This window comes from Oryzias latipes, chromosome 21, assembly GCF_002234675.1.
Source record: "Oryzias latipes chromosome 21, ASM223467v1".
Classification (NCBI taxonomy): Eukaryota; Metazoa; Chordata; class Actinopteri; order Beloniformes; family Adrianichthyidae; genus Oryzias; species Oryzias latipes.
The window spans coordinates 7,237,204-7,265,184 of record NC_019879.2 but is presented as its reverse complement, the minus strand read 5'-3'; the positions used below and the strand labels follow the sequence as shown (position 1 = coordinate 7,265,184).

General features: G+C 40.4%; 1 protein-coding gene across 2 annotated transcripts; it reads left to right on the top strand.

Moving 5' to 3' along the window:
* Positions 1–3: 3 nt before the first annotated feature.
* asmtl (acetylserotonin O-methyltransferase like) lies at positions 4–21,309 on the top strand. 2 transcript variants are annotated; one of them, XM_023950820.1, is made up of 15 exons: positions 4–85; positions 1,314–1,429; positions 3,911–4,042; positions 4,130–4,177; positions 4,260–4,324; positions 4,415–4,479; positions 10,478–10,586; positions 14,276–14,573; positions 14,661–14,894; positions 16,878–17,040; positions 17,737–17,930; positions 18,043–18,175; positions 18,262–18,402; positions 18,483–18,605; positions 20,258–21,309. In XM_023950820.1, exons 2-15 carry the CDS (start codon positions 1,337–1,339, stop codon positions 20,461–20,463), a joined length of 2,004 nt encoding a protein of 667 aa, XP_023806588.1. In that variant the 5' UTR covers positions 4–85; positions 1,314–1,336; the 3' UTR covers positions 20,464–21,309. The 2 variants fall into 2 exon arrangements, with proteins under 2 accessions (XP_023806588.1, XP_023806589.1); XM_023950821.1 differs by having other exon boundaries at positions 55–95.
* The last annotated feature ends 6,672 nt before the right edge of the window (positions 21,310–27,981 follow it).

The window sequence follows — 27,981 nt, the reverse complement described above, 5'->3', positions numbered from 1 at the left end:
CGTCATCTTTACGCATGCGTGAAGCAGGCTAGCCTTTTCTGGTTAGCAAACAGTCACTATTAGCAGGCGGTCTGGACCTGTGCAGGTAAGAGGCTGTGAGTTTTTAAATGTATTGTCGCTGTACTATTTAATAAATAACAATAACATATATTTATATAAAATACAGTTTTTGAAGACGTATTTTGGCGCTGTACAGTAAAGTTTAGCCAGTAAACTAGGCTTTTAAAAAAAACAACGAGTCTCAACAAACTTTCAGACAATAGCTGCCACAGAAGATAGATAGCTCATTCAAAATAGGACAGCAAAATTATATATATTTAAATTATTCTATGTTTTGTACAAAATAAAAAGTCTTTCGAGGTTTATGATAACACTTTTTACGATAAAAACCTGTGTTTATAATAATTACAATAATAATATCGGTTCATATTTAGCAAAAGTTTTTAGTTTTTTTCTTTTCTTTTACATAAAAGCCATTCGGGTCGATTTCTTATTAACTACTTATCCTTCAGAAAAACAAGACACTTATTTATATTTATTATGTTACTGTGACTACTATAAATATAAATGTACCATTTTTACATAAATAAACAATAAACATAAAGAAAAACTTACCCTTTATTCAAAATGTGAAAAATTGATGACTATTTTTGACAAAGGTTCACGTGATTTCCTTTCAAAATAAATGACACTGTGTCACATAGGATCATCTCATTGTAGCAAATGTAGTTGTAGGCAGTGATTTAAAAAGAATTATTTAGAACTATTTAAACAAGATTAAATCTGATGTAGATGACTGACCCATATTGTATTTTTTTAACCCTAAAATGTTCAAAAATGCAAAATCTGCTTTATAATCCCCTTTATTCTGGTTGTGCTCACTGACCCCCAATTGATTATCTGTGGTACACAGCACTCAGAAATCTGTCAAATTTCTGTTTTAGTTCGACTTGTGCTGTCCTTCAACTGTTTGTGAAGAATTGAATAAAGTTTGAGCTAGTTTACTTAACTACCTACTTCCTTTGGAGCTATTTTTTTAATGAGATCAAAAGCAATGTTTTATATGTTTTTCTTTAACCAAAGAGCTACAATGGAGGGGTAAAAGAGCCACATGAGGTTCTGGAGTCCCAGGATACAGAGCCCTGGTATAAATGATACTTTTATGTAATTGTTTGCTAACTAGTTAATAAAAAAAAGGAAAGTTTTAAAATTGTTGGCAATGCAAGCAAGAAGAGACCACTGGTCTTCTTTCTGGTCTATCATATGACAGAAATGAGGCCACCTAAGTAATGTTTAACCGTGTGCACTCACAGGGCAGCTCGAAACAAAGGCCACCATGGTGCTGAACCCAGTCATCTCCAAGCTCGCTGGTAAACTGGTTGTGCTGGCCAGCGCCTCCCCTAGACGACAGGAAATACTCCGCAATGCTGTATGTTCAGTTTTGATGGTGTTTATAACGTTTTCAGTAGATTGAATGCAAGTTTTGCCCAGACTGAATAATTATATTTTTAAAGAAGAAAAGTAAATATAAATACTTTAAAGTCCCACTCCAACAATCTTTGGGATCATTGGCGCAATGTAAGCCCGCCCCTATGGAGTCCTATACTGTTCATAATTAAATAAATAAATATTTAATTAAATAAATAAATATGGCCTCATGCAAAAACACAATAAGCCAATAAATCTCTCATAATTATATAAAAAGATCATGAAATTGTGAAAAACCTGCACACAGATTTTAAATTAGCCATTATATTATTCAATATATTTCATTTTGCTTTAAAAACCTGTTAATTATTTTATAACAGCATTTTAAAATATTCATTTTTAATCATGTGGAATATTATTATAATTCTGTTTTTTTTCAGAAGCTCGTATTTCAAAATCAATATTTTCCAAAGTAGCTTTGTTTTTATTTCATGTTGCTGTATTTCAGAATGGCTTATTTATTTCATGAAGAGCTTTTTCAGGAGAATGGGTCTGTCTGTCAATCAGTGAAAGTGGGCGGGATCTAAACGCTCATTGGCTCATCCATGGAAATCGACTCTTATTCCTCGATACCCGCTCTGCGGTGTGCCAGTCAGAGAGATTACATGTTTCAGGAATATCTGCGCGGCTTTGCTGACATTAGAGATCAAATAGAGACAAACAATCTGTCTGCTGCAGAAGAAGCAAACATCTACGACTCTGTTTTTGTAGTTTGAAGGTTTGTGTGGACCAAACCACAGAGGAGCTCCGGTCGTCGAAACACTCCTCATTCTTACGCCATTCACTCATAGCTCACATCGTGCCTTGTGTCGGCTCGCAGGAGGTGAGCTGGCGGACCGACAGTCAGTCCAGGCAGCTGCGCAAAGCGGGACAAGCCTGCTGAGGCCTCCTGAACCTCATGATATTTTTCTATTTTCATTGAGACAATGATTATAATTAGGTCCTCTGATTTTATTTTTCCCTCTCAGGGAAAATGTTGAACCTTTCCTGCGATGACGTTTCTGACATCTTAACACACTCCATGTACATTGTGCATCCATGCATTGTTACTGAGATAAGCACAAGCAACCGCTCCATGTGGCTATAAGGCTAAAAACATTAGCTTGTTGCCCCTCCCACACGCGGCATGGTGCGTCCATGGAAACTCCAGTTCATAGAAGCTTAGTGGAACTCCAACAACCACTCAGCCTAACTTAGGCCACTACTAGATGTTCATGAGAAGATGAAAATTGCCGAACCGACCACAAAATCACCCGAATTATGCAAACTCGCCCAAAGCCACTTTTATCCGCAAATTTAGAAGCAAAACTGCCCAATTTCATGCAACACTGTGGATGTGTCAAGGTGCATACCCCCCCTAGTGTTGAGGAGTGTGCATTGCGCCGTCACGTTTGGTGAAGCATCTTCGATCGATGTAGTCAGGGTGCTGCTGCTCATGTCTGAGTAAAGGAGTAGCCAATCACAAAAGTGTCTCCGCCTTGTCTAGTTTGATTGACAGACAGACCCATTCTCCTGAAAAAGCTCTTCATGAAATAAATACTCCATTGTGAAAAACAGCCACATGAAATAAAAACAAAGCTACTTTGGAAAATATTGATTTTGAAATCCAAGGTTCTGAAAAAATACGTAGAATTATAATAATATTCCACATGAATAAAAGGAATATTTTAAAATTCTGTTTTAAAATAATGAACAGGTTTTTTATAGCAAAATGAAATATATTGAATAATATAATGGCTAATTTAAAATCAGTGTGCAGGTTTTTCACAATTTCATGATCTTTTTATATATTTATGAGACATTTATTGGTTGATTGTGTATTTGCATGAGGTCATATTTATTTATTTAATTAAATATTTATTTATTTAATTATGAACAGTATAGGACTCCATACGCCCCCACTTCCTATCATCTCTCCGTTTACACTCTCTCCCTCGTTAGCTCACATCCCCTCACACCCCCAACCTAACATTACCAGTGCAGCAAAAATGGCGTGCAATGTCGGAATTATCCAGCCGCTGTTTGCTCCTGATTCACGATTTGAATGAAGACATAACTAAAAATGCAATTTTAAGATACATTTTCTTTATATGTCTTCCATAATCAAAACAATGCTACTAGAACATGACATGACAAAAACAAGATTTTTATCAGAGTGGGTCTTTAAATTATTTTTGTGAAGCATTTATTGTATTTGTATAAGTATATATAAGTTAGCAGACCTTTTTGGTTTGATACAGCTGTTGCATATTTGTCCCGATTTTACTATTTTTAATATGCTCTATATGTCGGTTTGAAGATTAACTCAGTAACAAAATCATAATTAATGTTTTAATACTTATATGTAAGTTTTATAGAAAATAAAAATGTAACGGTTTTATGGGAAACAAAACTTGATGTTGATTTTCTGTGTGTGTGTCAGGGCTTACGCTTTGAGGTTGTACCGTCATGGTTTAAAGAAACCCTGGATAAGGGACTTTTCAAAGCACCTCACGAGTATGCTGTTGAGACTGCCAAGCAGAAAGCCCTGGAGGTGGCTAGGAGGATGCCATTTGTAAGTTCAACTCCAATAAAAAAGAATAATAAAAATGACAAAACTACTGAGGTTTTTTATAACATATTGTGACTTCAATCATTTAAGAAACACCTGAAAACTCCTGACATTGTGATCGGGGCCGACACAATTGTTGTAAGTCCTAGAAATTAAAGTGCTTTACATCTTTACTGCTTGTAATTATTTTTGAATTAACTTTAGTTTGATTTTTACACAGACGGTAAATAGTATGATTCTAGAGAAGCCAGTGGACAAACAGGATGCTTACAGGATGCTTTCAAGGTCAGAATGAATTGCTTAGTTTTTTTAAATAAAATATTTTAGCTATGCATATTGATTGTATTTGCTATATTCTTGTCTTTTCTTTTTCAGCCTGAGTGGCAAAGAGCACAGTGTTTTTACTGGTGTTGCTATCGTACTCTGCCATGAGAAAGACAGTAAGTCTGAAATCTGGAACAGTTAAAGCTGCAGTTTACCTGGTGGTGACATTTGGTTATTAGGCACTTATGTCCCACACTTTTGCTGATTTACTGTGGGGCAAAGAAGCATTTAGTCAGCCATCAACTGTGTAAGTTCTCCCACTAAAAAAGATGAGAGAGGCCTGTAATTTTCATCATAAGTTATACCTCAACTATGACGAAGAAATGGAGAGAAAAAATCTAGATATTCACATTGTCTGATTGTTAAAGAATATTTTGTAAATTATGCTGGAAAATAGGTATTTGCTCAATAACAGAAGTTCAACTCAATACTTTGTTATATACCCTTTGTTGGCAATGACAGCAGTCAAATGTTTTCTGTAAGTCTTCACAAGGTTTTCAAAACCTGTTGCTGGGATTTTGGCCCATTCCTCCATGCAGATCTCCTCTAGAGCAGTGATGTTTTGGGGCTGCTGCTGGGAAACATGGACCTTCAAATCCCTCCAAAGATTTTTCTAAGGGATTAAGATCTGGAGACTAGCTAGGCCACTCCAGGACCTTGAAATGCTTCTTATAAAGAAACTCCTTCATTACCCGCGCAGTGTGTTTGGGGATTGTTGTTATGCTGAAAGACTCTGTCACGTTTCATCTTCAATGCTCTTGCTGATGGATGGAGATTTTCACTAAAAAAACAAACAAATCTGACGATACAAGGCCCCATTCATTCTTTCGTTTACACAGATCAGTCGTCTTGATCCCTTTACTGAAAAACAGAACCAAACCATGATGTTTCCACCCCCATGCTTTACAGTAGGTATGGTGTTCTTTGGATGCAACTCAGCATTCTTTGTCCGCGACGAGTAGAGCTTCTACTGGTTTCATCAGACCATAGGACAAGATGGGCCTGAAGATGTTCTGGCCTTAGCAGGGGGACACGTCTGGCACTGCAGGATCTGAGTCCCTGGAGGCGTAGTGAGTTACTGATTATAGCCTTTGTTACTTTGTCACCAGCTCTCTGCAGGTCATTCACTAGGTCTCCCCCATGTGGTTCTGGGATTTTTGCTCACCGTTCTTGTGACCGCTTTGACCCCAAGCGGTAAGATCTTGTGGGGAGCCCTAGATGGAGGGAGATCATCAGTGGTCTTGTATGTCTTCCATTTCCTTATAATTGCTCCCATAGTTGATTTCTTCACACCAAGCTGCTTACAGTAACCAACAACAGGGCTCCAGACTGCGAGCAATTGGTCGCATTTTGCGACCAAAATTTGAGAGTGTGCGACTGAATTTTACATCCAGTCGCACATGCGCGACCAGTAAATTTGCCTCCCCCACCCTTCGTATTTTTTATACATTAAACGTGGAAGGGGCACGTCAATGATCAATGAAATAATCAATGAGACGCGAGCGCACACGCACGCAGGCAGACACACACTCGCGCACATACTCATGAAACGCGAGCACGTACACTCTCGCGTGATACCTGTCTGTGAGGCGGCCACTGCGTGTGAGAAGAATAGGGAAAGCCACTGTGAGTGGCTAAAATGCGTGGAGGGGGCGGGGCCTAGAGATAATCGAGTGCGCGTAAACATCTGTGGGAAGGAAACGGAGACAAATGTCACAACCTGATATGTGCGTCTGAGCTATGGGTAAGCGAACTATTGATTCGTTATTCAGACCTGCGGCTAGTGTACCAGTGCCAGAGTCTACAGCAGGGGTCTCAAACTCGCGGCCCGCGGGCTATTTGCGGCCCCCAAGATGATATTTTGCGGCCCCCGCCTTAATATGAAGGTTTAATGTTACTGCAGGCCGCCAGTTTGTATGAATGACACTTTTTCATTGTCGTGCGCGGAGCTGACCAACCAATCACAGTGGGGTAAATGACTATTGGGGGCGGGACAATGACAGGGCTTGAAAGCAGGACACCTGACAGCCCCCTCCTTCCCCGGACCACATTAAGGAGTTCCTTACTTTCCTTTAGAACGTATTTATTCGCTCGTAATTTTCTAAATACATGCAGTCCATGCTGAACTTTTCTCTGGGCCGCACAGACCCGGAGGAAGGTTTAGGTTTTGGTTACGGCGGTGCATCAAAGGGTTTATGCACGGCCGTTACGGCAGCACACCGCTCCCGCTGGAGTCGGGTCAGCTGAGGAGAATAAATGTCCCCCACCTACATGCGTGACAGCTAACGGGGCTTGAACTTTAAACATGCTCGAGTAAAAACAACATTAGTTTTAGACACACTGAAAATACTTGGGGGAAAATGCAACGATAGACGTGTTTGAGATGAACCAGCACCTCGCCTGGATCGTTGGGGAAACCGGGGGGCCGGATCTGCAGTGCAGCAAGACTGAAGGAGAACAGGAAATTGGAGTTGTCCTTAACATTCAATTTAGTTTTAATATTCTTCTCCCCCTTAGTATGATCTGTGTTATTATATATTTTATGATTATTTTAATGTTTTATAATAGCCTATATATATGTAGCCTTTTTTAATGAATTGGTATTTTAAATTATTTTAATTAATCACTCCACTACAAAAACCATCAGGACATATGTCCCATAATGCATTGTTTTGTAGTCTGTACGGCAGCTTTCAGTCAGTTCAGTTTCCAGCTGTGTCCGGGTAGGTTTGCCCCTTGCTCCCACCCCTTTCTCGCGATATTTTTGTGATGATTGACAGTTGATGTTGGAGCAAAAACAAAAATATATGTCTCACACCAGGTGATCTGCGCAGCGTTGAGTTCACCTGGGTGATCTCAAACACGCTTATTGTGCATCTTGGCTGCACCTATTTGGTGTCACAAAGATAAATTTCCATCCGTTTTCTTTACTTATTTGTACTGTCATGACAGTGATGGTGCTGTCAGTTTACTTTCTTGTTGCATCTTCAAAAGTGCAGAATAAAATGTGACACTGAACTTGAAACAGCACATTGTAATTTCTGCATCTATTATTAATGTATTTATTAGTAATACAGTGGAAATTAGTAGATTTGGTTAGCATGTTGATTTACGGTATGCGCCCCTAAATTTTCTGGTTGCGCCCCTAAAATTTTCAGTTAGGGGCCACTGTGCTCCTAGTGAAAAAAGTTAGTCTGGAGCCCTGAACAATGTTGTTTCTGGTGTCCTTAGACAGCTCTTTGGTTTGTGTCATAGTGAAGTTTGGAGTGTGAGTGTTTGAGGTTGTGGATAGGTGTGTATTATATAGGTAACAAGTTCAAAGGTGCCATTAATACAGGTAACGAGTGGAGGACAGAGGATCCTCTTACAGAAGAAGTTACAGGTCTGTGAAAACCAGAAATCTTGATTATTTGTAGACGATCAAATCCTTATTTTTTTTTTTTTTTTTTTTTTTCTAACTTGTTCTGTCCAACAGCTGAGCAAACAGATTAGAGCTGAAGGCTTTTTGTGTTGGACAGGTTTTACTATCACAAAAAACTATCACAGAGAGGGCCCCCCTACAGGGGCCCCCCCAATGCCCAGAGGCACAAGCGAACCCAGTGTCCGGCCCCCAGGCCACAAGACAGGAGCGCTTAGCCGTACCAGGCGGCAGCCATGGGGGCCACCGGGCGCCGGACACCGAGACAAAGGCCAGGGAACAAAGCCAGGGCCCCGGAACCCATGAGCCGGCCACCACCCGACCGGCGCCCCGTCCCCGCAAGCCAGCCCAGGCACGCGACCCTAGCAACCCAGGGATCGCCACGCACCCACAGTCACAGCCACCCCCCTAAAACCCGACACACTACAACACCCCCCCCCCCCCCGCCATAATATCTGACCCCCCCTCCCCAACCCTCTCAGTGCCCTCCCCTCTCTGTGATGGGGAGGGAAAGCCCCAGAGGGTCCCAGCGAGCCAGCCCCCAGGTCGGTCCTACCCATGCACTCACACACACATACTCACAATCATCTGGTTACCCTCCCTACCCCCGCCGCCAAGCAGTAACCCCCCCCCCCCAGCCGGCCGACCCCCAGCGCCGCATGCCCGACCCTTCCCGCAGCCGACAGGACACCCATAAGCCCGGCCGCCCTGAGAGGACCAGGCGGGTGAAGACCGGCCGCCCCCCCCCGACCCCACCCATGTATGGAGGTGTGGGAGTGCTGTGTGTGTGCTGCAGGTAAAATAGGAGGTCACCAGTGTGGGGGGCTCCACCGCTGCCAAGCCGCAAAGCCCCCCACTCCGGAGTCCCTCTGTGAGTGGTGTGTATTTGCTGTGTGTGTGCTGCTAGCATGCAGTGTGTGTGTCTACAGAGGAAGTTAAAATTGTGGGGGGGCCAGCGAAAGGTGAGCACGGATGTTTCACCGTGCCCCCCTCCACCAGACCCTCTCCACAAGGCCCTAGATGAATCAGAGTGTCTAATATGCAAGTAAAAAGCGGGGAGGAGGGCGGGTGCCAACAAGAACCCAGAGAGGGGCATCCCCAGTGAGCCCCGCCAGCATACCCCTCCCATCCAGATCCCGGGGCCCTATGTGCCTGTGTGTAATATTTGTTTGGGTGAGAGCGGGGAGGAGCGGGCGGATGGGCACAACCGGGGGAGAAGGCTCCCCCGAGCGACTGGCCCCCCAGCCGGCCGCGGTAGGCGCCCCCCCTCCCAGAGCGGCCGGGCAGCCAGAAACGCCAAGCCAGCCGCAGTTGGAGGCCAGAGCCTCGCGGCGCCGAGAGACAGCCAGCAAGGAAGGGTCCCGGTGCCAGAACGGGGGGGCAGGGGGTCCAGCCCCACCATTCATACCCTGGCCCCCCTAAGGACTAGCACACTGCCCCCCCAGGCCCCCCCCCCAAAAATAAATAAATAAATAATAAAATAATAATAATATTAATATTAATAATAATAATAATAATAATAAAAGAATTAATATAATAATAATAATAATAATAATGAAATAAACCCACCCAAGTGAACCCATTAACCCCTGCTGTGACTGCGGCGCCGACCCCCGGGGGGCCAGGCCACGCGCCAACTACCGGCCACGGGCGAAACACCGGCCACGGGCAGACGACCCCAGGCCCCAGAGCCCCAAGCCCCCCCCCCCAGCCCCCGCCACGGCGACCTGCCACCCAGCACGGCACCCGGCCGCCGTTCCCGGTCAGCCGCACTGCCTACCCTGTGCCCAGCAGGCACCCGCCCAGGAACCCCTGCCAAGTTGCCGGCAGAGTGTGCGCCCCCACCACCACCCCACCCAGGCAACCAGAGCCCCGAGCCGGGAGAACGACAGGCCCGGCAGAGCCCACCCCCCCAAACCCACCCCGGCCCACCCAACCAGCCAGGACCCGGCTCAACCTATCACCATCCCACCCCCACTAGGTGATGTGACAAATCCTTATTTTTCACCGTAATTTACGAAGAGATTCTTTAAAAATGTGATTTTCTGGATTTTTCTCTCATTTTGTCGCATAGTCGAGGTATAGCTATGATGAAAATTACAAGCCTGTCTCATCTTTTTTAATGATCATTTTTTATTTCCGACGCTTCCTCAGTCGGGTCCTCCCCCTCTGTGTCAGCTGCTGTTCAGCCACTGCAGCTCTGGGTGGGAACCTGAATTACTGCTTTGCTGTGGTGAGGCGGGTCCCCATCTATGATGCTGCACTTGACTGGCCATGCGTTTGTCTACATAGGAGGAGATCCCCAACCACTAACGTTTCCAACAGCCAACATATACATGCTCAGGCAGTTTCCCACTGTCGATCTACATCAGTTAAGGGGTTTGGAGGTTTTGTGTGTGTACGTGTGTGTGGGGGTGGGGGGTTGGGTTTTTTTTTTTATTGTGCTTTTTTTTATATACTATTTATTTTGGTGTATAGCACTTTGTGTTACCTTTTGTATGAAAAGTGCTTTATAAATAAAAATTGATCGAAGAGGGAGAACTTGCACAATTTTTGGTAGACTAAATATGTTTTTGCCCCACTGTATGCTTTGTAGTGTCTTAAATGGTTTTGGTTGGATATCAGTTTTTGGAAATGTGTGTTTTCAGAGAAAAAAAGGCCCATTAATTCCTAAAACTCACGTTGCCTTTCACTAGATCAGGAGGTGGACTACCAGATGATAGCCTTCTACGAAGAAACAAAGGTGAAGTTTGCTGATCTGTCAGAAGATATGCTGTGGGAATACATCAATAGTGGTGAACCCATGTGAGTATGAACATTTGAACTTGCACCTGCATTATAGAATATATTGATTTTTATTTTCTGTCAATTAACTTTTCTAAGAGTAAAAAGCTGTTAACTCATGAGGCTCCTGTTGTATTTTGGACTTTAATGCTGACTTTTCTTTACATTTGTGTTTAATTGTTGCCTTTTAGGCCTCCCATGTCAGTTTTGGTCAAGTTTACTTTTAACTGGTAAATTAGAAACATTGCCAATCCCTGCTTTTTTTTTCTCCCAATGTTTTAAATAACTTGGATGTGTCCTGATCATCCTCTTGCAAACATTTATATGGCTTTTTGAGAAGTTTTATAGAAAGAGTAAAACGTTATTGATCTCACTAAGGGGAAATTACCCTGCTACCATAGCCTACTAAAAAAACAGCACATATCTAATGTAACACGAAAAAAATACACTTAAAGAAGTAATAACAGAAATGATTATTGTTTAGTGCAGGCCTGGCCACAACCCTGCCTGTCCTCCAGTTCCCTGACCGGCTTGCTGCTGATTAGCTTACTGGAGTGATTCCACGTCTTTGATTGAGTGAACACATGTGATTGAGGTAGTCAGCATTAAGCAGGGCAGGGAGAGCTGGAAAACAGGCAGGGTTGTGTCTCTTGAGGACCAGAGTTGGCTACTCCTGGACTAGTTTCTATAAAGGAGGTGTTTTAGACTCTAATAGCTGATAGGAAGAAAGATCTTCCTGCAGCGGGGTGTTAACGTTTTCAGGGTTTTGACTATTTCTTTAACAAAGAGAAGAATTTTGGTTCTTTTTGTTAGCCTTTTGCAGAAGGAGAAACCTGTCTGTCACAGCGCAACTGCAACAGAGGAGGTCTGCCTTCCCAGTGCATGGCGTCTATTTCTATTGTAGGCTGGGGTTGATGACATGAAAATGAGTCATTCAATCAGGCAGAACAGGAACATCCTATCTTGTATAATCGCCACTTTGCACATCTGTGTTGTGACTGAAAGACAGAACTGAGACACCATCATTTTCGGGTGATAAGAGCGTGTGAGCAAATTATAACAACCCAAACTCCAACAGAAGTCTCTGACTGAAGGAGCTGCTCACTGCACTTTTGGTCTCATGCAGGGGATGATGAAGATAATGAAGAGTTTAACATCCTCCTCTCACCCACCACAGTCACAGGCTCTAAGGGGCATCCCAGAGCAGAACCGGATCTCCGCACCAGTTTGTCGATCCTCTTCCTGTTCCTGTCAGTGCATTAGCCCCCTCAGCAGCTCACTTTGTAGAAGAAGGCTGTCTTTAAAAAAACTCTTTAAGTCCTGCAAACGCTGAAGGACCTTAGTCTTCTGTGATCTCCTGTCGTTTCTCCTGCAGTGTTTTGTTGTTCTCAAGCGACAACAGCTGATCGTGTACAAAATGCACCCGCAAACCATTTTCTATTACGTTTTTATCAGGTTTTTTGGACCAGTACCTCTGACTAACTTCCATTCTTTAATATATTTTATATTGTCTTTATACTCGTGCTATATGGTATCCATCCATTTATTTGCAAAACCCGCTAAATCCCTATTGGGTTTGCTGGTTTGAACCATGACCTTCCTGCTGTGTGGCAAAGGTGCTAACCACTGCACAGCTGTAAAACCCACTGCATAGTATTTAAATGATCAGAATTAATCAGGCGTCACAAATGTTAAGAACCACGAAGCAATTGTGATGAAGGGAGTGTTGTACAGTGAAACGAGAAAGTTTGGGCACCCCTGATAACGTTCAAGATTTTTCTTCATAAATCATTGGTCGTTTTGATCATCAATTTCAGTTAAATATATCATATTGCAGATGAACACAGTGATATTTGAGAAGTTAAAAGAAGTTAATTGGATTTAAAGAAACTGTGCAATAACTACTTAAACAAAAAAATAGGCATTTGGGTACCCCAACAGAAACATGCCATCAATGTTGAGTAGATCCAACTTTTGTAGAAATGACAGCCTTCAATCGCTTCCTATAGCTTCCAATAAGGGTCTGGATTCTGGTTGAAGGTATTTTGGACCATTCCTCTTTGCAAAACATCTCCAGTTCAGTCAGATTTGATGGCTTCCAAGCATGGAGAGCCCGCTTTAAATCACACCAAAAACTTTCAATACTATTCATGTCTGGGGACTGAGATGGCCATTCCAGAACATTGTACTTGTTCCTCTGCATGAATGGCTTTGTAGAAATAGAGCAGTTTTTAGGGTCATTGTCTTGTTGAAGTATCTAGCCCCGGCACAACTTTAACTAAGTCACTGATTCTTGAACATTGTTTGTAAGAATCTGTTGATACTGATTGGAATCCATGCGACCTTCAACTTTGACAAGATTTCCAGTACCTGCACTGGCCACACGGCCCCAAAGCATGATGGAACCGCCACCAAATTTTACTGTTGGTAGTAAGTGTTTTTCTTGGAATGCTGTGTTCGTTGTTTGCCAAGCATACCGCCCCCTTATGTATAAATAACTCCATTTTAGTTTCATCAGTCCACAGCACCTTATTCCAAAAGGAAGCTGACTTATCCAAATGTGCTTTAGCAAACCTCAAGCGACTCTGTTTGTGGCATGTGCGCAGAAAAGGCTTCTTCCGCATTACTCTTCCACACAGCATCTCCTTGTGCAAAGTGCGCTGAATGGTTGAACGAAGCACAGTGACACCATCAGCAGCCAGATCACGTTGTAGATCTTTGGAGCTGGTCTGTGGGTGGAGTTTGATTGTTCTCACCATCCTTCACCTCTGCCTAACTGAGATTTTTCTGGGCCGGCCACTCCGGGCCTTTGCTCGAACTGTGCCTGTGTTCTTCCATTTACCGTACTCACTATATTCCCTCACAGTGGAAATTGACAGCTGAAATCTCTTAGCAAGCTTTTTGTATCCTTCACCTAAACCATGATGTTGAACAATCTTCCGTTTCAGGTCATCTGACAGCTGTTTTGAGGTTCCCATGTTGACATTCCTCAGAGAAGATGCAAAGAGGAGAAAAACTTGCTCTTGGCCACCTTAAATGCCTCTTCTCATGATTGGCTACACATGTATATGTAGGTCAAGGGTCAATGAGCTTATAAAACAGATGTTGTGTTCCAATTGTTAAAGATAGTCAAATAAATAAAACAGGGGTTCCCAAATTTACGCACCTGCCTATTTTTGTTTAAGTAATTATAGCACAGTTTCTTTAAATCCAATAAACTTCATTTCACTTCTCAAATATCACTGTGTTCATCTGCTATATGATATATTTAACTGAAATTGATGATCCAAACAACCAAAGATTTATGAAGAAAAATCTTGAACGTTATCAGGGGTGCCCAAACTTTCTCATACCACTGTTGATGGTTGCTTTTATATTGATTACTTGTAAAACAAAGAGAAACCCAAAAACTAGAATGACATGGAAAAGTGTTTATTTCCATAATTCTATTAAAAAAATAAAACTTTCGTAGAAACAGATAAACAAAAACTTGAAATCAATTCAACAGTGGGCCTTGAATGTGTATTTTAAGAAAGTTTAATTTTTTGAACTTTTATATATTCATGATATTCTATTTTTTTGGAAATGTATTAATGCATATAAACAAGCATTTTTGCATTTTTACTCAGAAACTGCACACTTTGTTTGCATCTGATCCCTTCTCTTTTGGTGAAATTGTTGAAGGGAAATGTTTTTGTCTTGTTTTTTAGGGACAAGGCAGGCGGCTACGGTATCCAAGCTCTTGGTGGGATGCTTGTAGAGTATGTCCATGGAGACTTCCTGAATGTTGTGGGTTTCCCCCTCAACCATTTCTGCAAACAGCTTGACATTATTTACAACCATTCCTCTTCCTTTGCCGTTGAGAAAAAGGGGTCCGCCCACATAATCCCCAACGGGCCCCTCGGAACCTCGGTACTCGATCAGCAGCCGCACACCTTGGAGAAAAGTTCCTCTCCCAGCCTAACGCAGCGCATTCACAACAGTTCTTCAAACAGTCCCGCACATAAGGTTTCTTTGTCTTATCATGTGAACAAAATCTGTCCTAATTATTTTGCTCCCAATGTGTTTGACTTACAAAATGATTCCCTCTGATAGGTAAAAAGGACAAACCATGAGAGTGGAGTGGGTGGGGGTTCCTGGTCAACGGCCAGCAACACGTCAAAACCCAATGATGGAGAATTTAAGTCCCAAAACTGTGAAAATGTAATCATACAACTGAACAGACAACAGGAAGTGGAGCAAAGTGGGACAGAAACACAAGACAGCAAACCTAACAAACAAGATTTGGAGAGAATCTGTGAGCTGATGGATGGATTCAAAGCCTCAAAGGTAACAGGTGTTTAATGATGACGTTGCCTTTTGAGATCCTCATTGGTGATTTGTTCTTGAGGACGATGCTCTTTTATCTCATGAGAGTCAGTATTTTCTGGTGAGTTGAGAAATTTTGTTCCACAAAGATTGCATCTGCTTCCCTTTCAACCATGTTTTTTACAAACGCTTCCACTACCACCGGAGGATTTTACGAGGGTGTAATTAGTCCCCAAACTCCGTTCCAGCCCTTTCTTTGACTAGAATAAACCTCTTGAGATCAATGTGACACTTTTTCCTGCTAATTTGATGCTTTATACTTGAGAGATGTTGTTTTATTTTTACCCAAGAGCTCAAACTAACATATTCAGCAGACAGGAGTTACATTGTTTTCCCCTCTGTTAGCATGGTGACATCCTTGAAACATACTTTAAACATTGCTTTGTCCTCCTCAAACCCTTTTTTTGTTCCTCTCTGCTTCTTTCCCTCTAACAGATGTTACTACTTCCTCTTTCAGGAACAAACTAGTAACAACACAAAGTTATTAATACACAACACCACAAATATAAATAGGATTAAATGTTATATATGGGGTTTATTGTTAGCTGCAGTACTACATAGTTAGAAATATCTTTCTTCACATTGGGCTTAACAAGTTTTCCAAATAACAGCTACTGATGCCACCTTTCTGATTCATTCATAAACGGTGACAAAAACCTCTCTTTGATTTCAGAATGTATCAGCGTTCACAAACGTGGCACTTTTTCAAAACAACCACAGCTTAGTGCAAACAGCAAGAAACCTGAGGTAGTTCAACAGACACTTGAACTAACTCAGTTGGAGGTTTTAGCAAAGTAATGACCACAAATTTCACTTTTTTTTTTTTCTTTGAGCGAGCAAAAACTTTCACAGTTGCGTAACTTTGATGTAGACAGGGTTACGCCCAAGTTTGGCAATTACATTTTTATTTCCCCACAGCCGTTTGTTTTTCATCGTATTTCACTCATGGCTTCTCTATTCTTGAATGTTCTTCATTCTTATTGTCAGGACAGCAAGAGTCAATGCAGTGCCTCATGTATTTAAAGAAGAGTTTGCAAAGCAAAGTGTTTAAAGACCCACGCCACAAGAACATGTTAACATGTTCTTTTTCTGATGATGAATGGCATAAACTCTACTACCAAAAGTTTTGGTAGTAGAGTTAGTAGTTAGTAGTGGTAGTAGTTTGTCCTAACCATTTAGTCTGGCCACAGGTGTAAAGAAATCAAGCACTCAGACATGCAGGCTGTTTTTTTTACAGACTGTTTTCACAAACATCTGTGAAAGAATGAGCCGCTCTCCGGAGCTCAGTGAACCCCAGCGTGGAACTGTCACAGGATGCCACCTGTGCAACCAATCCAGTCGTGAAATTGCCTTGCTCTTAAATTTTCCACTGTCAACTGTCAGATCTATCATAACAAAATGGAAGGTTCTTGGGACAACAGTAGCACAAAGAGGTCACCCACTTTCTACACAATCAATTGCTACAGAGCTCCAAACCTCACGTGACGTTCAGATTAGCCTAAGTAGAGTACGCTGAGAGCTTCATGGAATGTGTTTGCATGGCTGAGCAGCTGCATCCAAGCCACACATCACCAAGTGCAATGCAAAGCATCGGATGCAGTGGTGTAAAACACGCCGCCACTGGACTCTAGGCTCAGTGGAGACGCCTTCTCTGGGGTGATGAATCAGGATTCTCCATCTGGCATCTACTCCACTCCAACAGTCCCGCCCACAGCTCAGAGGCAAATTTCTAATGAAGTCCTGCCGCTCTGCAGAAACTATGCCCTAAAAAAGGACACAGGTTGTTGGCTAAAAACAGCATCATCATAATGCAAAGACCACTGAGAACGCTTTGAAAATAGATCAAAAGAGGATCGAAGTGCGTCTTTAAGAATGCAAGAGCGATGAAGATACACATGCATATAAATGCACCTATATGACAAACTTTCACTTCCTCCTTTTCAGGCTCTTTTCACAGCCTCCAGTTTCTGCGTGTTTGACTTGTTACACAACAAACCCGGCCTGGATGCTGCACGAGTGGCTGAAGAGATCAAAGCATCCGTCAAAGGGACCGAATGTCTGCTGGAGGCATGTGTGTCTCTGGGACTGGTAAAGATTAAAGACAAAAGTTAGTCAGAACTTTTGGGATTATTATCTTCGGCGAAGCTTTAGAGTCGCCACAAAAAAAAAGAAGAAGTTGATATATTAGGACAAAGTCGTAAAATTATGAGCAAAAAAGTTGTATTTTTACAACAAAAAATCTGTGCTTTTTTTAAAATAAAGTTGGTGGTGTAAGCTTTCATCCACATTTGGTGCCGACTTAATCCCTCAATGCAGCCATTTATGGTCATAAAGCCTTAGTATATCATAGGAATCTATATCCCATAATGCATTTGGACCTCTACACTTCATATATTGGTTATTTTTATATTCTTTATGACTTTAATCTCTTAAATTCCCAGTTTACAATTTATGAAATTTTAACTTTAATTTCCTGAAATAGACTTTTTTTTCTCAATTCCATCGGTTTATTCTTGTAAATTTATGATTTTTCTCATAATTTTACCACTTTATTCTTGTAAAATGATGACTGTTCTCATAACTTTGAGTTCATTCTAGTAAAATTAAGACTTTTCTCATAATTTTACGACTTTATTCTCGTAAATGTATTCATTTTATGATTTCCCTAATTATCAGCTTTTCAAAGGTTAAATTTACTTAAATTTATATTGTGTGTTCTGTATATAGTTTATTCAAAACATAAATGTAAGGAATCCTTTTTTGTTTTTTTGTTTATTTGATGTTTTCTTGTGTTTGCCACCAGCACACCCAAAGGCACTGTTTGAGAACACAGATTTAGCCACGAGTTTCTTGCGCTCAGATGCTCCCTTTTCTCTGCACGGATACATTCGGCACTGCAATGAAACTCTCTGGCCTCTTTTTTCACATCTCGACAGTGCAGTTCATGAAGGAGTCAGCCAGCACGAGAAAGTGAAAAGACATAAGGAGCGCTGTCAGGTTAATGTTCCTCAGATTATATTTACTGCAGATTAGACCTTTTTCCAAAGAAAAAGAGGTGATTACTAAATATTTTCTTTCATTTGTGTACCACTTGTGTCTCTGTTTAAAGGATTCTGTTTGCAGTAGCCAAGAATTGAAACTGAGATTTATGAGCGGCATGCATAGCTTTGCAAAAGTCACAGCAGCGGCTGTAGCAACAGCCTTTGATCTCTCCAGGTTTAAAACAGCCTGCGACCTTGGCGGTAAATGTACAAAAGTTTGCATAACTATACTTGATCAAATATAAATGACAAAAACAAATGCTTATGGTCTTCACTTTGTGTTTTAGGATGCACCGGCGCCATGGCCTACGAGTTCACCAAAGCCCATCCAGGAATGTCGGTAACAGTGTTTGACCTGCCTGCTGTTATAGAAATGAGAGAGCATTTCCTACCTGCTAACAGTGACAAGAAGGTGTCTTTTGTTGCAGGTCGGTTGGTGTTTGTATTTTTAGAACTTTTGCATCGCTTTTAAACTTCCATCACTGAAACCTGGCGTTTTGTCCAACAGGAGACTTTCTTAAAGACGATTTGCCCAAAGCTGATCTGTACATTCTGGCCAGAGTGCTCCATGATTTGACCGATGAGAAGCTGCATGTTCTTCTGAAGAAAATTGCAGAATCTGCCTCCCAAGGTAAATATTTTACAGATACTTTTTTAGGCTAAACAGCGACAGCTATGATAAAAAGTCAACTACAGTTTTTCACCTTATATTATGTTAATTTTAGTTTAAAGACCCACTCCAATACAAACTGTGTTTTTGATATATTCTTGTGATATTTTTCTTATGATGGACAAGATCATGTAAAGAAAATTAAGATCAAAATTACATTTGGACTATAAGTCACAGAAGCTAAAAATGCATAATAACGAAGAAGAAATCTATACATAAGTTGCACTGGAGTATAAGTCAAACTTTTGGGAGAAAAGTTTGGTGTGAACACAGCGTAATCACCAAACGTGATTCACGTGTCAAATTGGCATCCATTGCCTCTTTTTCAACGCGTGTCAAATTTGATGCTCAGTACTTGTCCAAAAATGCATTCATAAATTATGTGTGTGGGAAAAGCGACCATCAAGTTTTTAGTCTCATCGCTACAAGGAAGCATTAACTGTATGGACTGTACGGTCTCCCTGTCCTTTTCCTTTTCTTTTTTGGCGGTTTTTACCATCTACTGCAGGAGTTTGCGTCTGAATATTGGCACTTTCAGCGGTACTACCGCCTCTCTGTAACCCGGTTTAAAGACCTGCTGTCCTGCATTAGTCAGAGGGAGGAAAACCATTCAAACAAGAATAAAAACGTCTCGATGCAAATTCCATAAAGTTCAGGAGAACAGTCAGATTCTCCTCCATGTTTGTTTTGGGTGGTGCTTCTTCTTCTGCATTGCTGTTATTAGCAAATACTGATACGCACACCAACAGTGCCCTCTAGTGGTTGTTAGTGGGAAACAACCACTAAAGGGCAACCGGTTGTTAGCAGGAAAATAACCAATATATGACCCAATATTTGTTTTTGTTTTTTAAATCACATATAAGTTGCTCCTGAGTATAAGTCGCACCCCTCAACTCAAATTTATTTATATAGCACTTTTATACAACAGCAGTAGACACAAAGTGCTGAACACAAGAAATAAAAGAAAACAAACACTAAAACATTTCAGAACACAAGATTAGATATAGGGAGATAAAAACAGTACAATAACACTACATTAACCAAAGTCTCATGGTGGATTAAAAGCCAGACCATAAAAATGAGTACCTTAAAGAAACTGGCGATTGTACAACAGGATAGACTCTGTTAATAACGTACTAAAGTACAGAAACAACAGGATTATGAACAACAGCAAAGGGAGAAGACGAGCGTCCACACACACACCGGCGCCATTTTCATCATCTGGGCTGGCATCTGGATCAAGACTGGACAGCTCCAATGTTGCTCGCCATTTGTTCCACCGGTAATGTTAGGTTGGGGTTGTGAGGGGCTGTAAGCTAGCAGGACAGCATGTAAACCGAGAGCTCTCAGCAAAGGGAAGGGGGAAAGCGGAAGGGGGTTGCTCTGCGCCAACAGTCCCGCCCACAACTCAGAGATTAATTTTTTAATAACTACTGCCGCTCTGTAGAAACTATCTCTTGAAAACGACATATTTTTTTTTAATTTAGGCTCAAATCGACAGTCATAATTAAAATACAGCTGGGAACGCTTTTTAAATGGATCAAAGATGATCGGAGTCGGAGTTGAAATCTTCTGCTGTTATCTGAACTTGGTTTTGCTCCTGAACACAATAGGCTGTGGACTCCTGCTCAGCGAGATCTTTCTGGATGACGACCGAGGCGGCCCAAGTCGTGGCCTGCTGCAGGCCCTCAGCCTGAGTGAAGGGAAGCAGAGAAGTGCCAGCGAGTACAGGCTGCTGTTAGAAAGGCATGGTTTCATCACGGCCCACATCAAACACACAGGCAACCTCCTGGATGCTATGCTGTCCATCAAAGCATGAGCCACAAGCAAACTCTTTCTTCGTACTACAAACGTCGCTGAAGGTTCTCATTCGTCCAAGTACCGCTATGAAGTTGAGTCATGGCAGCTGCACTAAAATCTTTTTCCTTCCATGGCCAAATGTTCCAAGGAAGAAGATTTTTAGTGCAGCTGCCATGAATCAACCTCAGTCAAGACTCACACTACAAAGAAACGTATGGAATATACTATAATAGAATCGCGGTAATATAAGTTTGTCAAATGTGATTTTTTTTTTTTTAAGACTTATGTAACATTCTTGTGTCTGTACGGTCTTTGGAGCTGTAAATGAACATTTCTCCTTATGTTCTCTGAAAATCTGGATGATAACACCAACATGCCTTTCTGTGATGTTCCATCTCTATTAAAAGGTAATGTTTAATTCCTGCCTCAGGTTTTTTGTTCATCCTAAATCCTCTTTGGTAAATAGTTGTATATACAAAAAAATAAAGCACAAAACTTCCTTTTTTTGTGGATAAACAGCTAGAGGTATGCTCTAAATTGAATCTAAAATGAGCATGAAGCATTTGAAGAAACAACAGACGGGCGGTGTTTGTGTGTGTTGTTTGAGACTGGAAAAATGTGGTTTTGTGTTTTCCTCAACCCTTCAAAGCAGTAGAGTTTCCACTAGTTCACTTGTGGTTGTGAGTTACCGGACTAATTTGAAAGTATGATTCATCCATTTTTCTGTACCCACTTATTCACACACCCACGGGGATGCTCGAGTCAAGGCGGGGGTCCAAGAAGAATCACCGAAAACCAATTCATGTTAAATCAAATTAAAATTGTTGCTTTTTGGTACTTGCAAAATAAAAATGGTAGAAAATGGCGTTTACTGTCTTCCTTGAAGGTTCTGAACACTTGAAAGTCACAGTCCCATTCACACACACTGATGGCCGCTCCCCTGCTGAACACTGGCGCCGACTAGAACCACCAGGACCAATGTGGGGATCAGTGTCCTGCCCAAGGACACTTCAACACATGGGGGGGCGAGAACTAAACCTGCAATCTTCCGATACAACTATACTGTATATAATATAAATGATACACGTATGTATTGAAGCCTGGAGTAACATCAGCAACCTTAAACAGAATAGAAGATTCTGTTGTGATCACACTAAGAAAAGGCTAAAGCCTTTCTGTATCTGCTACAATGTAGAACCTTCAAAATTGTGTAAAAAAATTACAAGATAAAAAACATTTGTGAACAAGATTTAAGAGGCCAAAAACAACTTAAAAAACACCTTTGCCTCTCAGTTAAGAGCATGTGCATTTCTTTTCTATGGCTAAACTGTTTAACATTAAAATGAGTTCAAAGGTCAAACGACTTTCAACTGATGTAGCCCTAAGCGGAAGAGCGTCACTTTCAGCATTACTTTATGTAGATGTTATTGTGCAGAAATAAATGTCAGGTTACATCTGCTGCTGCTGGCCAGCTGCCTAAATGTGGGCTGCAGGACATACAAACATACGGGACCAGAAGAAGAACCGAACCAGACAACAGATTAAGCAGAATCAATGACATGATAGAAGTGGACATCACAGTGGAAAAATCCCAGTGTGTTCTGGACTAGAGGAACATTTCACTAAAGATCTAAGTTGTCTAAAAAGATTCGTTTTGAAGTTACAGCTCTTAATAACTCCTTTTCTGTCTGTTAAACTCTCAGTTGTCTTGTCTTTAATATAAATTCAAGCTGAAGCACCTGCAAATAGTGTCTGTGTCAGTACGGCATAAAGATTATTATTATTATATTAATATACATGACTGATTTGGATTTAATGGAAAACCAACCAAAACATCTAAAGCAAACATTATGTTTGACTTGATTTGATTTACTCTTTTTTCAAGCATTATTTGTTGATAAAACAACAAGAAATCAATCAATCAATGCAATATATGAAATTCATTTCAGAAATAAAGAAATGTATTAATTAAAATGCAAAGAAATCAATGAAAACATAAGCAGATGCCATCCTCTTAACAGTGTAATTACATACTATAATAAATCGAGATTTTTGCAGTTATTCACACAGTATACATAAAGGTCACCTTCGATTAATTCAAAATGATTATTAACAAAAGGTTAGTAGAGTTTAATTTATTGATTGAAACTAACCTTATTTTATAATATATTTCTACATAGTTAACATAATCGTTTTTTTTAGATTAAGTGGAGACTTTTTATCAGTAAAGAAATAGATTTTTTCTATTGATTACACTCAAATAATTTCAGTAAACAATAACATGAATGATATGTGGTGTAATAGATAAGCAGTACTCTTGATTATGATCAGAAGACACGATCACAGTATTCCAGGAAATCGTCACCACTCATTGCAGATCAAGTAAAGAAATGTTACACAATGAAATCGTGGGGAAAGTTTGTTGCATCCCTACTTGATATGTTTGCATTGAAACTGTCAAACACATGTACGAAATTCAATATATGTTTGTTTAATTACATTACCGGGTTTAATAGAAGCCAAAAAAAAGGTTTTTCTTTATTGTTACTTGTCTATTATAAAAGTAAAAAGCCTTTGTTTTTGTTTTTTTACACATCACATATCAAACCAAATCAAAACCATGACCCCGAAATCTGAACTGAATCAGTGTATCAGTCTTCAGTGGCAAATCAGAAACACCCCTTTTTTGTGGTTGGGTAATTACCAGACAAACGTGTTTCATAACGTGGTTTCAAACATTTTAGTATCACTGCCAACTTTCCTTTAGCTCTGAGAGGCTAAAGGAGAGCTAGCCTTTTAGGAGAACATATGGTAGTGAGGAATAGCTCAAGTCTATGAAGTCTGTCAACGTTATGACAGGTTTAATGTTGCTGTGTGCAGATGTGTTGGAAAAAATCTGATCGACTACATCTGTTCTCGTGGGAACCAGCTAATGCTAATGAGTTTGTTCTATCCTGTTTGTGGTCTACGTGCTGCTGACTCTGCATCGTTTGATCTTCTGTGACAGATCAAGGGTCCTTTGACTTTCTTCAGATTCAGTTTTTGCAGTGTGACTGTTTCCTGCAGGTAACTAAGCTGCCTACATTTCCTGAAGCAGATGCTAAATGTAAAAGTTTCCCCTCCCTGCACACGATACAGCATGAATGTGCATGCATGTTATGCAAAATGAAACAGTGGTCTGAAAAAGCAAGAAGGAAACTCTGTGTTGCATGATTTGTAAAAGAGATTTGAGCAAAAAATGAATGTAAAAAAAAAGTTCTGTTGAACTGAATGACTTATTTCATAAAAAATAAAAAGTTTTTTTCTGTTGTGCAATGCAATGTAAATATCAAAATCTATATTTACTGTTAAATGCAAGCATTATTATGACAATAAAAATGGTTTTTAGCTTTTATTTTGAAAGGGATAGGAAAATAAAACACAAACACATTTATGTGTAATTTAATATTTTATGTGCCTTCATTCACAGCAAAGATAGATTGGTAAATAAATGTTACTGCCACAATAAAAGAAAGAATAAAAGCATATTAAATACTATATATATTTTTTCAAATGATATTATTCATGCATAAATGCAAAGTAACTTTCTCTTTTCATAAATTACTTAGAAAATAGAATTATAGCTCAGCTATTGAACGCTTACAATTTATAATACCAGTAGTTTTATTTTTTCCCCTATTTCAAAGTTTTAACACAATAGAGCATATCAAAGATTTTATTATTTTAGATATTATTTTTCTTACTCTACCAAACGAAGAGTCATACATTAATTTCATAACATACAGCCAAAATCTCTTCTTGAACTTGCAGCTAAAAACCATCTTAAAAAGTTATCATTTAGATTTCCGTCGTGGACCATCAAGACTGCGTTTTTTTACCCTCCAAATTAAAAATGCATCTGAAAGATTTTTTTAAAAAAGAGGGAAAACATTCACATCATTCATTCATTTATACATAAGTCACTGAACAGAGGATGTTTAGTGTGAATCCTTCACATCACAGAGCAGTCATGTTTCCAAACCAAGTTCTTTGCGGTGGAGCTGCAGCTTTTTCAAAGCCCTTCAGCTTTTACGTCATCTTGAAGATGGCTGTGGCCTGGGTGCGTTCGTTTAGCCTCCAATCTGTCAGCGAAAGATGATGCAATAAGGAAGAGAAGATAGCATCGATGCGGTGTTATCGTTTATCTGAAATGCACAGCAGTGTGTTGACTTTCCTCAGACATGACCTCATGTTTGCTTTCTTAAGAGACAGCAGCTGATGGTGAGGGCCAGACATCAAAACCTTTTTTTTTCCCCTCAAAAGTGTCTGAACTTTGCATTTGAGATCAATCCTTTCAAAGATTATTAACACGTGTTTTAGCCTCTGCCGTCCATCTATGAAGTAAGACTGAGGCGATATTTCTTTTAGGGAAGGGCTGGTTTGTCGGCACCAGACGCCTTCAAAAATTCTGAAACACTTGGATGGAGATTTTCTGTCAAAGCCTTGGAATTAATGTCACCACGTTTGGGAAAGTAGTATTGACTTAATGCAGTTAAATTCCCTGACTCCATCCTTTGATTCCTCAAAGATATGCATCTTGTATTTCAGTCCTGAAGCAGCCAAATAGCTGCGGGGAATGTGGGATTACCTTTGACCTTAGAAAACAGAGTGCGTGCAGATTGCCCTTCATTTTGTAGTATTTTCATAAGTTGGCTTTTGAAGGTAGTCTGTGTTATTCTTGGCCGTTTTCTTGACAGTGTGGGTTCAGTTTTTAGCAACATTTATCTGACTTCTATTACTCCCATTTTGTTTTGTGGATGAGAAAAATGAGGGAAGTTGGACTGAGGTTCAAACATGACACTATATGTAAATCACATGAGATTGAGTCCAACAGCTGAGCACACAGATAGGAGCTGAAGGCCTCTTGTGTTGGAGATATTTTACTGTTACAACAGGGGGTTGTGAATCTTCTGACACACAAGGTGTGTATTTGTATAAACCCCTTTTGTAATTTAGGCTGAATATTTTTTTATATTGATTACATTTATATCCTTTTTTTTGTTGGACTGGACAAAAAAGAGGAAGAGGACAGAAGGGAGGGATGTTGGAGACAGAGGGTAAGGGCACAGAAGAAAGGGGGAAAAGGGGAGTTAAGGAAATCTAGAAGATGATTACAGAGGTGGTGGTGGGGGGGGGGGGTACAATAACAAAGCAACAAGATGCTGGAGGATTATCATCATTGCTGTCTGGTGTAAATGTTAGTCAAAAGGGGCGGGGCCTGTGTCTACACACACTCAAGTATTACAAACATACTTGTTGGCTCCAAAAATACAATCGTGTCAACATGTACTCAACACAACTGCAGTTCACACACACATATGCACACAAACCAACACATGTAAAGTATTTAATTCTGTCACACATAGTATTTGTGTAAAGGTGAGCTGTGCTCAGGTGGGTGTTTATGTTCTGCTGAGGTGGATGATGGAATGTGAAAAGAGGGAGAGTGCCCCGCCGTCCCTACACCAAGACCCCCGGTAGACAGGGCCCCCCGACACCTTGAAGAGTGCAAGAAATATACGAAACGACAAAGCTCAATGTTCAGTTCTAATCGAATCACATCTTTTATTTGGCGTGTACTTGAATGCTTCTCCCACGGCCGTGTGAAAGCTGGATTGCTTCAATAAACTTGTATTAATTTGCTGTTTATGATCTGTTTTGAAGTCAACTGAAAAACACAGTGCTGTGGGAGAAAGTTTCCACTCCAATCATGTTTTGATCTGTTTTGTATTCCCAGAGGCCTTTATTATATTGATTTTAGCCTAAATAAAAAAAAAAAAACTGTGTAGTTTTTCAGGGCATAGTTTCTGCAGAGCGGCAGTAGTTCATTCCAAATTTGCATCTGAGTTGTGGGCATGGAGTAAGCCTGTCACCACTTCCCATCATCCCTTTGTTTACACTTGCTTGCTAGCTTACAACCCCAAACCCAATTTTTCTTAGCGGCGCAACAAAAAATGCAATATTGGAGCTATCCAATCGTACAGCTTTGAGCCAGATGGCAGAAATGCAATTTTGACCCTTTATAACCATTCGTATAATATTTAGAAGCATTTTTGAGACCTCTATCTCATTAGCATGATCCAAACTTTCTTCAAAAACCAAATGGATATGCCTTGGTCCCTGTTTTCTGCCCTGTAGTTCATCATCAGTCCACTAGAGGCAGTACACACGTTTTTCAAGCTCATTTAAAAATGGCTGCTTCTGTTAAATTAAAAAAAAACCTTTAGCTGAAATAGCTAATTTTTCAAACTTTGGTGAGAATAACTCATCTATTGTTAGTCATTATTTTAAATGAATTCTTGCCTTATTGAAAAAAAATGCAAAATGTTTGGAATAAAATTGAGACAGCAGGTAAATAAGGGGCTTTTTTTCCCTGAACGGTCAATATTTCTGGATCTTAAACTAACATTCTTTTGAGCATAAATGTACTAAATTACCCAATGCAGCACAATTTATACTATCTACATCTTATAAACAATCATTACCGGCATGTAATTTTTTAGTAGATTTTCTCAGAGGGTTAAAAAACTTACGGTACGGCAAATAAAAAAAATTCTGTCAATTCTTTGGTGTAGTGAGCTTGACAGGGTTAGGCTTAATTTTCTTTATACATGTCCTCCATCATGAGAAAAATACAACAAAATGTTAAAACCCCCCAAATACATTTTTTTTTATCAGAGTGGGTCTTTATAACTCACACATCCAAGCACAACAGGCTGTGTCAAAAACCACCACACCGTTTTTCCAAGAAAACATTTGCATATCCGCCCAGTTCCAGCATCCCAGCTGCACCCACTCGCCCTCAAATTCCTCCACTTTCGTGTACTAATGTTGAGAGCAAAGACTCTGTGAGTCCTTAATGAAAACCATTCAAGTCAATCACATTTACCAGAGACCAAAGGCCAGTGTAATTTTGGGAAAATTGCTGAAACTCTATAGCAATCTTCTGTAATGTGATCTTGCTTATTGAACACTGGCTGTACTGTACGTGTCGGATAAGAGCTCAGTCATTTTCTCCAAATGCAATCTTGACAAGCAGCATGGATGTCCACCTGCAAGTAATCATCATTCTCGTGTTAAGTGCTTTGATATTAAAATGACTGATTTAGGAGCATTTGCTGCAAGTAGATAGTGACTCAAAAGCGCTTCCATATGGCGATAGTGAGGATAAGCCGAGCGTGTGAACCTTCCATGATGTGTTTACTGTTGCAGAGCATCCAGTGCAAACACATTGTGGCCACGACTCCAGCTGTTTGGCGTCTCGGACATAGGAGCTGATTTTTGGATTCATCAGAAGTGATGTAATCAAATCCTGTTAACTAATGGGAAGGTTAAAGTTTCAACAGATTTGGCTTGATGGTTTAGAATTTACAAAAAAGAAAATCATGCAACAATCAAAATAAACACATGGGGGCAGCGTTGGCTTAAGAAAACATCCCATTTCTTTGCACACAGGTTCAAAAACTACTCTTTAAAGCTGTTTGACTGCTTTGTGCTC